This window comes from Telopea speciosissima, chromosome 10 (assembly GCF_018873765.1).
Source record: "Telopea speciosissima isolate NSW1024214 ecotype Mountain lineage chromosome 10, Tspe_v1, whole genome shotgun sequence".
Classification (NCBI taxonomy): Eukaryota; Viridiplantae; Streptophyta; class Magnoliopsida; order Proteales; family Proteaceae; genus Telopea; species Telopea speciosissima.
The window spans coordinates 40,147,450-40,161,089 of NC_057925.1; the positions used below are offsets into that span (position 1 = coordinate 40,147,450).

At 40.8% G+C, this 13,640-nt stretch overlaps 1 protein-coding gene across 1 annotated transcript; it reads right to left on the reverse strand.

Moving 5' to 3' along the window:
* Nucleotides 1–467: 467 nt before the first annotated feature.
* Nucleotides 468–3,441, reverse strand: LOC122643554. The gene is made up of 5 exons (XM_043837167.1): nt 2,383–3,441; nt 1,999–2,232; nt 935–1,894; nt 680–831; nt 468–558 (listed from the first exon to the last, which is right to left on the reverse strand). Exons 1-5 carry the CDS (start codon nt 3,439–3,441, stop codon nt 468–470), a joined length of 2,496 nt encoding a protein of 831 aa, XP_043693102.1.
* Nucleotides 3,442–13,640: the final 10,199 nt, after the last annotated feature.

Genomic DNA, 13,640 nt, shown 5'->3' on the forward strand with positions numbered 1-13,640 from the left:
CAGCCAAGGTACCATAAGGTCAAACTTGGACAAATGAAATGTCGGACAAAGCTGGGCATGCACAGGTGCTAAAAAATAGAACTAATAAAAAGAAGATTCATTGTAGGCTGTAATTCATGCACAGAGACTGTAATCCATTCCCTAAAAAAGATTTGTTGTTTTTTGGCAACTCTCACTATAGGCTGCTTTACTTATTGAATCACCATGTTATTAAAAAACACATAAACATAAACCACACTCATTGTTCTTCCATCAATCCCAACCTTGACATCAAATTAAACACATAAGAAACATTGTTTTTGCATCAATCCAAACCCCAATCTAGTGTTATGACAATATTACATATAATGTATTGTCAAATGCCATATACAATATGTTAAACACTTAAAAGGAAAAGATTTTTTTCAGCAACTCTTCTTTGACAGCATCTCCATATTTGACAGCATCTCAAGAATAACTGCAACTACTCAATGACAGCAACTCCTCCTTGACAGCATTTCCTCCTTGACAACATCAACTCCATCCTTGACAACAAGCCTAGCCTTGACAGCAACTACTCTACATAGATGAATCACATCAACTTAATTAAATAATTGCTTGCTTATACATGTAATACAAATGCGTCTATTGAGCAGCATATCAAGCAAAATCATACATACCAAATCATTTTTGAATTTGCTTTTGCATTCTCCTTGCCTTTTCTCTGGCAGCCCTCTTTGCCCTTTCTACCAAAGCTTTATCTTGTTCATCTACAGTCAAGCTTGTAGTTGAATTTTGAGAGGACCTTGTGACCCTTTGAGAGAGTGTTGGCTCTTCATGAATGTTTTTCCTCTAAAAGAAACCAACAATACTAGTTAATGAAAAATAAACAAAACATAAAATGTACCTACAAAATAGAATGAAAATCAAACATTTTCATGAGAGCAATAAGTACCTTGACACCACTGCTTTGAGAAGAAGCTGGCCTCTTTCCTTTACCCTTAACTGGACCTCTCTTGCATGTTCTCCTGTTATAACCATATTCTTTGCAGTGGTCACAAATATTAGTGGGGTTCTTCCTCCTCTTCTTATTTCCTTTAGGTGGCTCATTAGCTTCTCTCTTCCTATTTTTACTAGGTCTACCAATTGACCTTTTCAACACAGGAGGAAGCAGTGCAGTGTCAGCTAAAGTTTTGACATCAGATAGTGGGTGAATCATTTCACCATTGGCCATGAGATATCTCTCTGTTGTCAGATATGGATCACAATACTCCACTAGTCCTACTCTGGAGTAATTAGTAGTTGACCCAACATGTTTACATGGCAATCTAGTTGCTACCCAGACATCACATTGACATGTCTTGTTTTTCAAGTTAACCACATAGCTATTCAGACCATCCTGCACCTCATACTCATCTGCTCTAGCATATATTGGATGACACTGCCTCACATCTTTCTGCAATATATCAAGCTTCTGTCTCATTCTGGGAGTTAACACATCTTCATTGCTGCAACCCTTTACATACCTTTTCTGAAACCTTCCCATCAATTTCAATCTAATTTGATCAACTAAGGTTAGTATAGACTTGCTCCTATAGGATCCAATCCACTGATTGAATGACTCTGTCATATTATTGGTAATATGATCACTCTTGGCATTGTGATCATATGCATGTCTTGCCCACATACTGACAGGAGTCCTCATCATCCACTCATATGCTGCTACCTTCTCTTCTTTCATGGCATTCATAGCCTTTTGAAAACCAAATGCATTGTATGATTTACTTGCATCCCAGAAATATCTCCTCAATGCAGGCCCTCCACCAAACTGTGTCTTGAAATTATTATATAGATGCCTGCTGCAGTGTCTATGATGTGCAACTGGGAATTTGATTCCAATTGCTTCAATAAGACCCTACAAATCAAAATAAAAAATAATAGATTACAACATATTATTGGAATAAAAATGAATCTCAAGAATAACACATAAACATATGTTGCTATGAAAGAACAACTTACTTTTTGTTTGTTTGTCATGAATGTAAATGGTTCCCCAGTAGGTGTGACTGATCCAATGCATCCAAGTACGTGATGTAGGAAGAATAACCAACTGTCTTTACACTCTCCTTTAACCACACCATATGCAAGGGAAAACATTCCATTGTTCCCATCAATTGAAATTGCTGAAACCAAGACTCCACCATATACTCCCTTTAGATGACATTCATCAAGGCCAATGAATGGCCTACATCCCTACAAGAAGCCTTTCTTACACTCATCAAAGCATATAAACAGGCGCTTGAATTGTGGATTTACCCTTATCACTCCATGTTGCTCTTCTCCATATATATTTGCATTCTGGTACTAAAGCACATATTTTGTCCCACGGTTTTTTTCTTTAACCATAAACTCATAACTTTCTAACTTTTGGTATGCCCTTGCATGGCTCCCATCAGTTTCCTCATTCACAATCCATTTAGCCCTGTAGAGTTTACTTGGATAAACTGTTACACCATATTGTTCTTTCAACAACTCATCCATTGTCTGGATGCTCATTTCTAGGTCTGCCCTAAGATTGATAGCCAATTTCTTTGTTATCCATGTTGCTCTTACACCCTTGTTTTTGAAACTAGACCTCTGACAAGTGTGATTGGCATTCAATGTCTTGATCACAAAGGTGATCCCATCACTGTTAGGTGAAGCATGAATCCTCCATGTGCAACCTTTCCCAGTACAGATTCCAGTTACTCTATTCTTTTCATTTTTCTTCTTATACACTTGAATACTCTCTTGAACTTCATATTCCTGCAACACCTCTCTAAAATGGTGAACATTTCTAAAATCTTGACCAACACTCAATACAATCTGTTGGTCTACAGCACCCTGCCTGTTAGACATTTCATCCCCTTTTTCAGACTCACATTCTGTATTTGTTTCACTGCTATTCTGCTCTCTTATTTCCTCAGTTTCTTCATCTTCAAATCCTGAGTCATCTTCATTGTTACTTGTACTATCAGATATTTCATCTGATTCTCTTCCCAAGTAATCATCATCTGATGTGTCAGTACAATGTTCATCTACTCCTTTGTCATTGTCAAGTACATCACTGGCTAAAGGAACATCTGCCTCAATAGTAGTAGCAGTTGTAGTTGAAGCACTAAGAAAGCCACCACCTCTGCTTACACATCTACCTGACATGCCAACCTCTTCAAAAGACATACCAGTTTCAGTTAATGTCGCACTAGTTTCATTAAAAAATGAGACATCAACAGGAGTAGTATTGTGTCTTTCTCCAAGAACAACAGTGTGTGTACAATCAGACCTCACAGAAGTGTTCCCCACAGTGGGTGTACTCCATCTCCCACTCCTTGCTGTGAGTGAACCCCCCTGCCAACTGTGGTTATGCCCTCTCTCCTTACTGTGGGTGAACCCCCTACTTACTGTGGATATACCCTCTCTCATGGCTGTGGGTGAACCCCCCTGTTTACTGTGAGTGTGGCTTATCTTGAAGTTGAACCACCCCTACGTATAGGTACTTTTGGTGGCCTACTAAAACTAGCTTCTCTCTGATTTTGGCTGTCACACAACTCAAGAGGAGTAAGAACTTCTACATCCCTTTCTGGCCTATCCATTGTAGTATCACCACCAATCACTCCCAATGTGTGTCCATTGATGGTAGTACATTTAGTTGGCTCAACAAACATCTTCATTATATCTCTGTCACATTTCAAATCTACATCTGTAATCACATCTATTGTTATGCATTTCACTGAGAAGTTGACAGATCTACCCTTGGGTATAGGCTCAAAACTGAGTTGTATATATCCCCAATCATCTCAAGGTAACCAAACCTGTCCTCTTCTACCACCTTAGATTCAGCCCTCACATTATAATGGTACACTAACATGCAATATCTATCACCCATTCTATTTATTTATGCCTGTAATCATAAACATAAGCAGTTTGTAGATAATCATAATTATAATCATAATCATATCATAATCATAATCATAACCAAACAAACAACATGACACAAAATATCGAATAAGATTTTATAAATTTCAATTGAAACCCTGTATTTCAGTTTCGGCAACCAAACAAATCAAAATATTTTGGAATTTCAATCAAATCAGAAGAAACCATACAGTAATTACAGGATTATTCAAGATACAGCTTAAGTCAACAAATGGAAACATTTTGACTTCGACCTGAACCAAAATCAGGTTTGAAAATTGAAAATTGTGAGCTGCATCATCCCTTTCCATCTCCTATACATAAGATACTGGAATCCTAGTAAACTGCCACCATCAAATAAGATTTTAAACTTTCATACCTTTTCCCTGCAGCCCACAAGAATTGTTGGACAAGTGTGTGTCCATCAAACCCGGTTCGGTCCGGTTCAACCCGGTTCACCTTTGTATTGAACATTTATACATTTTAGTTTAATATTGTCACATGCGATATAAACTTTTTGAGCATTATGTGTCCGTAAGTTATACTTAAAATGGTAGTCACGACTAGGGTTTGGGCTGGGCACCCTTATCATATGGTCGTCGCATTAGGTATGCCTAGACATGTGATGTCAGGGTACGAATGCGAGTGCTCACATGCTTGATGTGTGCATTGGCGAAGAATCTACTTTGTCGATTCCCTCATGTATTACTGCCAGATGTAGGAAGGGATAGACATGTGTCACCGACACCCGTACTGAGGGAACCTGTCCTGCAAAGTGTGATCGCATTTTTGGTTCATCAATGACGAGACTCAAGCGAGTCAAAGCCGGTGTTACGGGAATGCGTGAACACTTTGTGAGTGAAGGAGTTATCCAACACGGTCACCACGCCCGATTGGGGAACACCAAGATAGAGAGCTGCGTGCATGGTCGGATCGAATTTGGATCGAGCATCGTTTTGGAAATGGTTTTGCAAAATTTAATTTACATAAAATGATACATTATTTATAGTTATTTCAAATAAAGTGTTTTATCGAGTTTTGCGGGACCCGATCGGATGTACAGACGCTCTTATATGGACATGTACTATGGATTGGGGTTTGGCAGTACATGTGTACATGCCCTAGATTCCATAATGATGGTGTTGATTAGTGGGGGGGTTGTATATGATAAATTGTTATCATATAGGGAGTTATTTGGAATTTGCTAATTTAATTGAATCTTTATTTAATTAATGGATTTGGTGCTAATTGTAATTATCCATTAATAATTAAATAAAGAATCTAATTAATACTTTCCCTATTAGATTCTGCTTCTTCACCTGTGTAGCACTTTGAGTTTAAACAGAACTGCCAGACTGAGAGAGAGAGAGTCAGACTCTCACTAGGGCTCTATTAAATCTATCTAGGATTTAATTAAACCCTATTATTATAAATAGGGGACCAAAAATTCACAGAAGAGCAGTTCTCCACGTTTTTGGAGCAGACACTCTCTCTCCTACGTTTTTGGTTTTTCTCTCTCCCTCTTGTGATCTCTCTTCTTCTTCTTGCTTCTCTCACCTGTGTTTGAGAGTTAGGGTTTGTGAAACCCTAGATCTGTGCTGAGGAGTTTGAGGGCATCTGGGATTGACGTGTAGAACCTTGGTAGCACCATTGGAGGTTCAGATCTGTTTGCTTGGAGCGCTCATTGGAGGAAGAACCACTAACTATTGGAGGAGCAACAATTGAGGCTCACCAGGTTAGCAGTTCTTTATTAATTCCTTATGTTCATTGATTATTAATATTTATGGGATGCGAAAGAAACTCGAATCGATTATTTTCCGCTGCGCATTCGAGTATGGGATGGATCCCTCTTGCCATGTGATGGACTAGAAACGAATTTCTCCGTCCCTATTGTGATAATTAAGTTTATGGAATGCAATAGGGAAGGAGAAACCCTAATAGGGATGCACCAGGGTTCCCATGGGCGACCATGGGAAACCCTAAAATTAAAATGGGGCACCCATGGGACACCATGGGCTAACCCAGGGCGTGCAAAACCCTAAAGATAAATATCTTGGTTTCCCTAGGGAACCATGGTTTGATCCCTGGACCGTTGTTTGGCCAACAGTGTGGTATCAGAGCCACCTTTCTCACCCATAAATATTAGATAATTAATGGTTAATATGATTATCATGAGTGGGATGCAAGTTGGCACATGGGTGGTTAGGATATGGTTGTTGTAACAACCTTCCCATGTGCACATGGGTAGTTACAAGGTTGTTAGTGTAACAACCTACCCATGTGATGATGGATTTGGTTTGTTTTGTTTATTCCAATTATTGAAGCATGTATCCAATTAGGTTGTGATTACTAATTTTTATTTTAAAAATTTTTAATCATGTTCTATATGTGGGGGGGGGGGGGGGGAGCGCACGCTGCCAAGCCTCTGTGCACGCCCTTCCCCATGAACCTACCCTTGTGCGCATCCCCTTATGGGCTGCTGCCTGCGGGCAGCAAGCTTGCGGGCTGCGGGCCTGTAGGCTGCTATCTGTGGGCTTTAGCCTATGGGCAACGAGGCTCGGCCTACAGCACCCAAGGCTGCTGTCCGTGGGCCCTGTGCCTATGGGCTGCGCGCAGGAGTGCTGCGGCTGCGCAAGTGGGCTGCATGCACCCCCCTTGTTTTTCCTCCAGTTTAACAAAAAAAAAAAAAAACAGTTTTTTCAAAACAGAATTTTATTATTTTGTTTTGTTTTTGGAGGATGATGATGGGTGAAGAGATTCCCTCTTTACCCACTTGCAATTAAAATGTGATTTTAATTTTATGGGCTTGGATACATGATATCACATGCGATGTGGTGGTTCAATAATTGAAGGAATCCATGTTTTAATTTTTGGTTCACTTGCTTTAATGCCCATGCATGAAATTATATTATGATGTGATTATGGGAATGGCATTCTAATAAATGGATGGATTGTTTATGTATGTGATACATGGGGTTATGGGTGGATGTGATGCTTCTCTCTCTTTCTCTCTCTCCCCCTTTCTTTTTTATAAACAAATGTACTCCACCCCATGGGCAACCCAAATGGTGGGTTGGTTTCTCCATGCGGGGTTTCTTTATTATTATGGAAAGGAAAGTGTATAGAATTTTTCTAGGTTTCCATTGTAATTTTAGAGGAGTTAGGACTCCCAGGGCATGTAGATGGTGATCTACATGTGGTGCTCAAAGCTTATGGAGATGCAAGTCACCTACTTTGAAGACGTGATCGGGCGGAGGAGATGATCGAGGCGTGGCATCCATGGCATGATAAATGCACCCAAAGTTATTAGTTTTAATTTTATTGGGAGGGTTCTTTAATTGCTTCTGATAAAAATGCAGTCATCCCATAATCACTTTTAATTAATGTTGATTAATTATGTTGTTTAAATCTATCCATGTATGTGAGAGTTAATTAATCCCTCTTTATTCACAATACATGTATGATATGGACTAGTCTTAATCGGTAGACATGTCCATGGCCTCCTATTGAAGATAAATGTAGAAAATGTGTGACATGACCCCGCATAAGCCGACAGGACATTGTCAGGACCTCTGTCACGCATTTATCTATATTTACCTCCATTTAGATACGTTAGGGTATGGATAGTGAGAGGGCACTGCGACAGTGGGCTATCTTTCATGATTCTATGATTCTAACTAATGCGATAGGTAAGTACATGACTTGGGTGTATGTCAGCCGACAGGATCTGGACATGACACCCAGGTGGCCAAAAATATTGGAAGCCCATGAGGCGGACAGCTTAGTCCACACTACCATGGTGTGTATAATGACTCCCGATAGGGTACGTTATACATGCAAGGGTTGTAGGTATCCAATTCATCTTTTGGGTTATGAGGGAAACCCAAATCATGAAAGACCATTGATGTGTGTGTGCTCAATTTATTATTTTCAATGGTCATTAATTAGCATGTGGTTATTTACTTGTGCATGTGTAGATTAATATACGATGGCTGCCGTTAATTCCAACCTATTAACACTCATTAGCGAATACAAACTTAATGGTACAAACTATGTCGATTGGTACCAGGAGCATTAAGTTGCTCATGATTCTTGAAGGATGTACACGTTCTAGATGAACAAGTTCCTCCTCAACCCGACCGAACGATTTTGAGGCAAATGAAGAGATGCAAGGGTTCCTCATGAGGGATTCCAAGGCATCACTCTATATCCTAGGATCGTTGGAAAAATCAGTTGTAGACTCAGTCAAGGATATACGCACTACTGGGGGTAAAATGGATAAGCTTGCTGAATTGTTTAACAGGCAGTTGACACACGCACATTCTAATGCGGTGAGTCAAATCCATAACTCCAAGATGTCTCAGGGGACTCCAGTGATGGATCATGTAATGAAAATGATCAATCTGTTTGAAAAACTGGAATCCATGGGGACTGATTTCAACCTGCGATACAAGACTGATGTGATCTTAGCGTCACTCACTTTTGCCTACGCACCTTTTAGGATGTCCTACAAGATGTCCGAGAAGGAGATGGAGCTCACCGAGCTTGCTAATGCACTGGTAGAGGCTGAAGCATCCTTGAAAAAGGACAAGGTTGAGGTCAATGCAACTGAGGTAAAGCCTTCTTCAAATGGAAAGAAGAAGAAAAAGGGAAGTAAGGGCAAGACCCTGAAAGCCAAGGGTGGGAAGTCTGGCAATAAAGGCAAAGGCAAGTGCTTCTATTGCAAGAAGGAGGGTCACTGGAAAAGAAACTGTCGTGCTTACCTGGCAACTTTGAAAGACAAGAAGCCGGATGAAACAGAGGCTGCTAAAGAAGGTACATGTGATGTTCACGTTCTTTATGAGTCTAATTTGTCTTTTGAACCGACCAATTCTTGGTTGGTGGATAGTGGATCCACTGTTCACATTTGCAATGATTTGCAGGGGTTCAAGGAGACAAAGAACCTGGAAAGAAATGAAGTGCGTCTTCGGATGGGCACTGGAGCTGAGACCATGGCGTTGGCTGTGGGAACTTTTATTTTAAATTTTAGTTCTGCTAGTTTAGTTTTAAAGGATTGCTATTATGTACCCTCTTTCAAGAGGAAGATAATTTCAGTTTCAAAACTTGTTTTGGACGGATATAGTTTTCATTTAATTCTAAATTGATTATTCGTTTTAATAATTCCTTTATGGCATCCAGATATATGCAAAGTTGTTTGTATTTTCTAGATTGCCCTATTAGAACGAATGTTGTTTCAAATGTTGATTTGAAACGGAAAGCAGCTCCAGTGAACTCAACATATCTGTGGCATCTAAGATTGGGTCACATTAATGTGGACCGAATCAGTAGATTGGTGAGGGATGGGTCCTTAGAGAGTCTGAGGGTGGAACCATTCCCCACCTGTGAGTCATGCCTTCAGGGCAAAATGACCAAGAAATCCTTTAGCAATAAAGGTGCTAGAGCCACAGATCTGTTGGAGTTGATACACACTGACGTGTGTGGACCCAGAAACATACAAGCAAGATATGGGTATGAGTACTTTATCACGTTCACCGATGATTACTCTAGATATGGTTACATATACTTGATGCGTAGGAAATCGAAAGCCTTTGATAAATTCAATGAATTCCAAGCCGAGGTCGAAAGATAGCTCGATAAACGCGTCAAGTCCTTAAGATCAGATCGTGGAGGGGAGTATCTATCGGATGAGTTTAAAGAACATCTCATATCCCAAGGGATAGTTAGTCAACTAACTAATCCAGGCACACCACAACAAAATGGTGTATCCGAACGACGCAATCGGACCCTATTGGATATGGTCAGGACGATGCTCACTTATAGTGAGCTGCCTCTTTCTTTCTGGGGGTACGCTTTAGAGACGGCGATATATATCTTGAATAGGGTTCCATCTAAGTTTGTAGCCAAGACACCCTTTGAGTTGTGGAAAGGGCGAAAGCCCAGTATTCAACACCTTAGGGTATGGGGTTGCATAGCACATGTGCGAAAGTACAGACAGAGACAAGTTAGAATCCAAGACTTCGAGATGCTATTTCTTAGGCTACCCCAAAGGCACGATAGGCTATTATTTCTATGACCCAGTTAACCAAAAGGTCATTGTAAGTAAACATGTCACATTTTTGGAGGAAGAAATGATGACCCAGAGGTCCGAACCAGTAGTCATAAAAGAGCTATCGGATGGCTCAGAAACGTCACTTCCAGAAGTGAGGCCAACTAACATAACCCGCTGAAATACCAACACCTGAGGAACCTCGACGCAGTGGGAGGACTGTTAGACCACCCACCAGGCTAACTCTTCTAACCGAAGAGGAAACAGTGGAAGAGTTCCACATGGTATCGGTTGAATCGGATGATGATCCGATGACATACTCTGAGGCTCTAAAGGATGTTGATGCCACTAGGTGGCTGGAAGCAATGCGCTCTGAAATCGATTCGATGCATTCCAACAAGGTTTGGACTCTAGTCGATCCACCACTTGGCGTCAAGCCGATTGGATGTAAATGGATCTTCAAGAGGAAGAAGGGCGCAGATGGAAAGGTCGAGAGATTCAAAGCGAGACTGGTGGCAAAGGGTTATACCCAGAAAGAGGGTATAGACTATGAGGAAACCTTTTCACCAGTAGCGATGATGAAATCCATCAGGATTTTATTGGCTATCGCAGCACACTTTGATTATGAGATCTGGCAGATGGATGTGCAGACTGCATTTCTAAATGGGTTCCTTCAAGAGGAAATCTACATGGAACAGCCAGAGGGGTTCTCTTCCTTGGAGGAAGAAAGAAAGGTGTGCAAATTGCAGAGGTCCATTTATGGGCTGAAGCAAGCTTCCAAGAGCTGGAACATCAGGTTTGATCAATCAATCAAATCATTTGGTTTTGATCAAAACATGGATGAACCATGCGTTTACAAGAAGATCAGTGGGAGGGCAGTATGTTTTCTTGTTTTATACGTAGATGACATATTGCTGATTGGTAACGATGTAGGATTCCTTTCATCAGTAAAATAGTGGTTATCCACAACGTTTTCGATGAAAGACCTTGGTGAAGCTAGCTATATCCTTGGGATCAAACTCGTAAGAGATCGTCAGAAAAGGATGCTAGGCTTGTCACAGGCTACCTATATAGACAAAGTCCTGGCCAGATTTAGTATGGAGAACTCCAAGAGGGGAAGTGTTCCCTTCAGACATGGAGTCAGTCTTTCCAGATCTCAATGTCCTCAGTCTCAGACAGACATTGAAGAGATGAAGAGGATTCCCTATGCCTCAGCAGTAAGGAGTCTTATGTATACTATGTTGCATACGAGGTCGGACGTTTGCTATACAGTAGGTATTGTGAGTCGTTATGAGTCTAATTAGTGGACGTGCCATTGTATAGAGGAGTACAAAATAGAAATCTACAGCCGATCCCTATTTTTATGAACACCTTGCATCATGTTATGCGGCTAATAAGGTGTTTAGGTTAGGAAGTTCCTAACATTTTTGGAGTAGTTCCTGATCTTGTCAAGGGCCCCATTCCCCTGTTATATGACAACAGAGGGCCATTGCACAAGCTAAGGAGCCTAGGGCTCATCAGAGGAACAAGCACGTGCAGCGGAAGTATCACCTCATTAGAGAGATTATCCAGCAGGGTGACTTGAGTATCTCCAAAGTGGACACAACTGAAAATGTGTCTGATGCCATGACAAAGGGTTTGTCACCAGGAGTGTTTGAGAAACACATGGAGGGCATGGGCTTAAAATGTATGGGGGATTGGCTTTGATGTACAAGTGGGAGATTATTGGACAAGTGTGTGTCCATCAAACCCGGTTCGGTCCGGTTCAACCCGGTTCACCTTTGTATTGAACATTTATATATTTTAGTTTAATATTGTCACATGCGATATAAACTTTTTGAGCATTATGTGTCCGTAAGTTATACTTAAAATGGTAGTCACGACTAGGGTTTGGGCTGGGCACCCTTATCATATGATCGTCGCATTGGGTATGCCTAGACATGTGATGTCAGGGTACGAATGCGAGTGCTCACATGCTTGATGTGTGCATTGGCGAAGAATCTACTTTGTCGATTCCCTCATGTATTATTGCCAGATGTAGGAAGGGATAGACATGTGTCACCGACACCCTGTACCTAAGGGAATCCTGTCACTACAAAGTGTGATCGCATTCTTTGGTTCATCAATGACTGAGACTCAAGCGAGTCAAAGCCGGTGTTCTGGGAATGCCTGAACACTTTGTGAGTGAAGGAGTTATCCAACACGGTCACTACTGCCCGATTGGGGAACACCAAGATAGAGACTGTCAGTGCATGGTCGGATCGAATGCGGATCGATGCACCGTTTTGGAAATGGTTTTGCAAAATTTATTTTACATAAAATGATACATTATTTATAGTTATTTCAAATAAAGTGTTTTATCGAGTTTTGCGGGACCCGATCGGATGCACAGACGCTCTTATATGGACATGTACTATGGATTGGGGTTTGGCAGTACATGTGTACATGCCCTAGATTCCATAATGATGGTGTTGATTAGTGGGGGGGTTGTATATGATAAATTGTTATCATATAGGGAGTTATTTGGAATTTGCTAATTTAATTGGATCTTTATTTAATTAATGGATTTGGTGCTAATTGTAATTATCCATTAATAATTAAATAAAGAATCTAATTAATACTTTTCCTATTAGATTCTCGCTTCTTCACTGTGTAGCACTTTGAGTTTAAACAGAATCGGGGAGAGAGAGAGAGTCGGACTCTCACTAGGGCTCTATTAAATCTATCTAGGATTTATTAAACCCTATTATTATAAATAGGGGACCAAAAATACGCAGAAGAGCAGCTCTCCACATTTTTGGAGCAGACACTCTCTCTCCTGCGTTTTTGGTTTTTCTCTCTCCCTCTTGTGATCTCTCTTCTTCTTCTTGCTTCTCTCACCTATGTTTGAGAGTTAGGGTTTGTGAAACCCTAGATCTGTGCTGAGGAGTTTGAGGGCATCTGGGATTGGCGTGTAGAACCTTGGTAGCACCATTGGAGGTTCAGATCTGTTTGTTTGGAGCGCTCATTGGAGGAAGAACCACTATCTATTGGAGGAGCAACACTTGAGGCTCACCAGGTTAGCAGTTCTTTATTAATTCCTTCTGTTCATTGATTATCAATATTTATGGGATGCGAAAGAAACTCGAATCGATTATTTTTCGCTGCGCATTCGAGTATGGGATGGATCCCTCTTGCCATGTGATGGACTAGAGACGAATTTCTCCGTCCCTATTGTGATAATTAATTTTATGGAATGCAATAGGGAAGGACCAGGGTTCCCATGGGCGACCATGGGAAAGCCTAAAATTAAAATGGGGCACCCATGGGACACCATGGGCTAACCCAGGGCGTGCAAAACCCTAAAGATAAATATCTTGGTCTCCTTAGGGAACCATGGTTTGATCCCTGGACCGTTGTTTGGCCAACAAGAACCCCAACCATCCTGTCCATCCAAATGCCTTATCCACATTACATACAAGGTGTCCCATTTCATGCAATCTCATCATCCAAAATAGAGCAGCGGTGAACAGTATGAGCATCTGTGATAGGTGGAGAGACTTCCCGCTAGCTATATTCTACAATCCTATGTTATTTCAATGGATCATGATAATCTCTCCACATATTTTACCCATAACTACAACCAAGGTAGAATAGTGCTCAATAGTATGAACATCTGTGA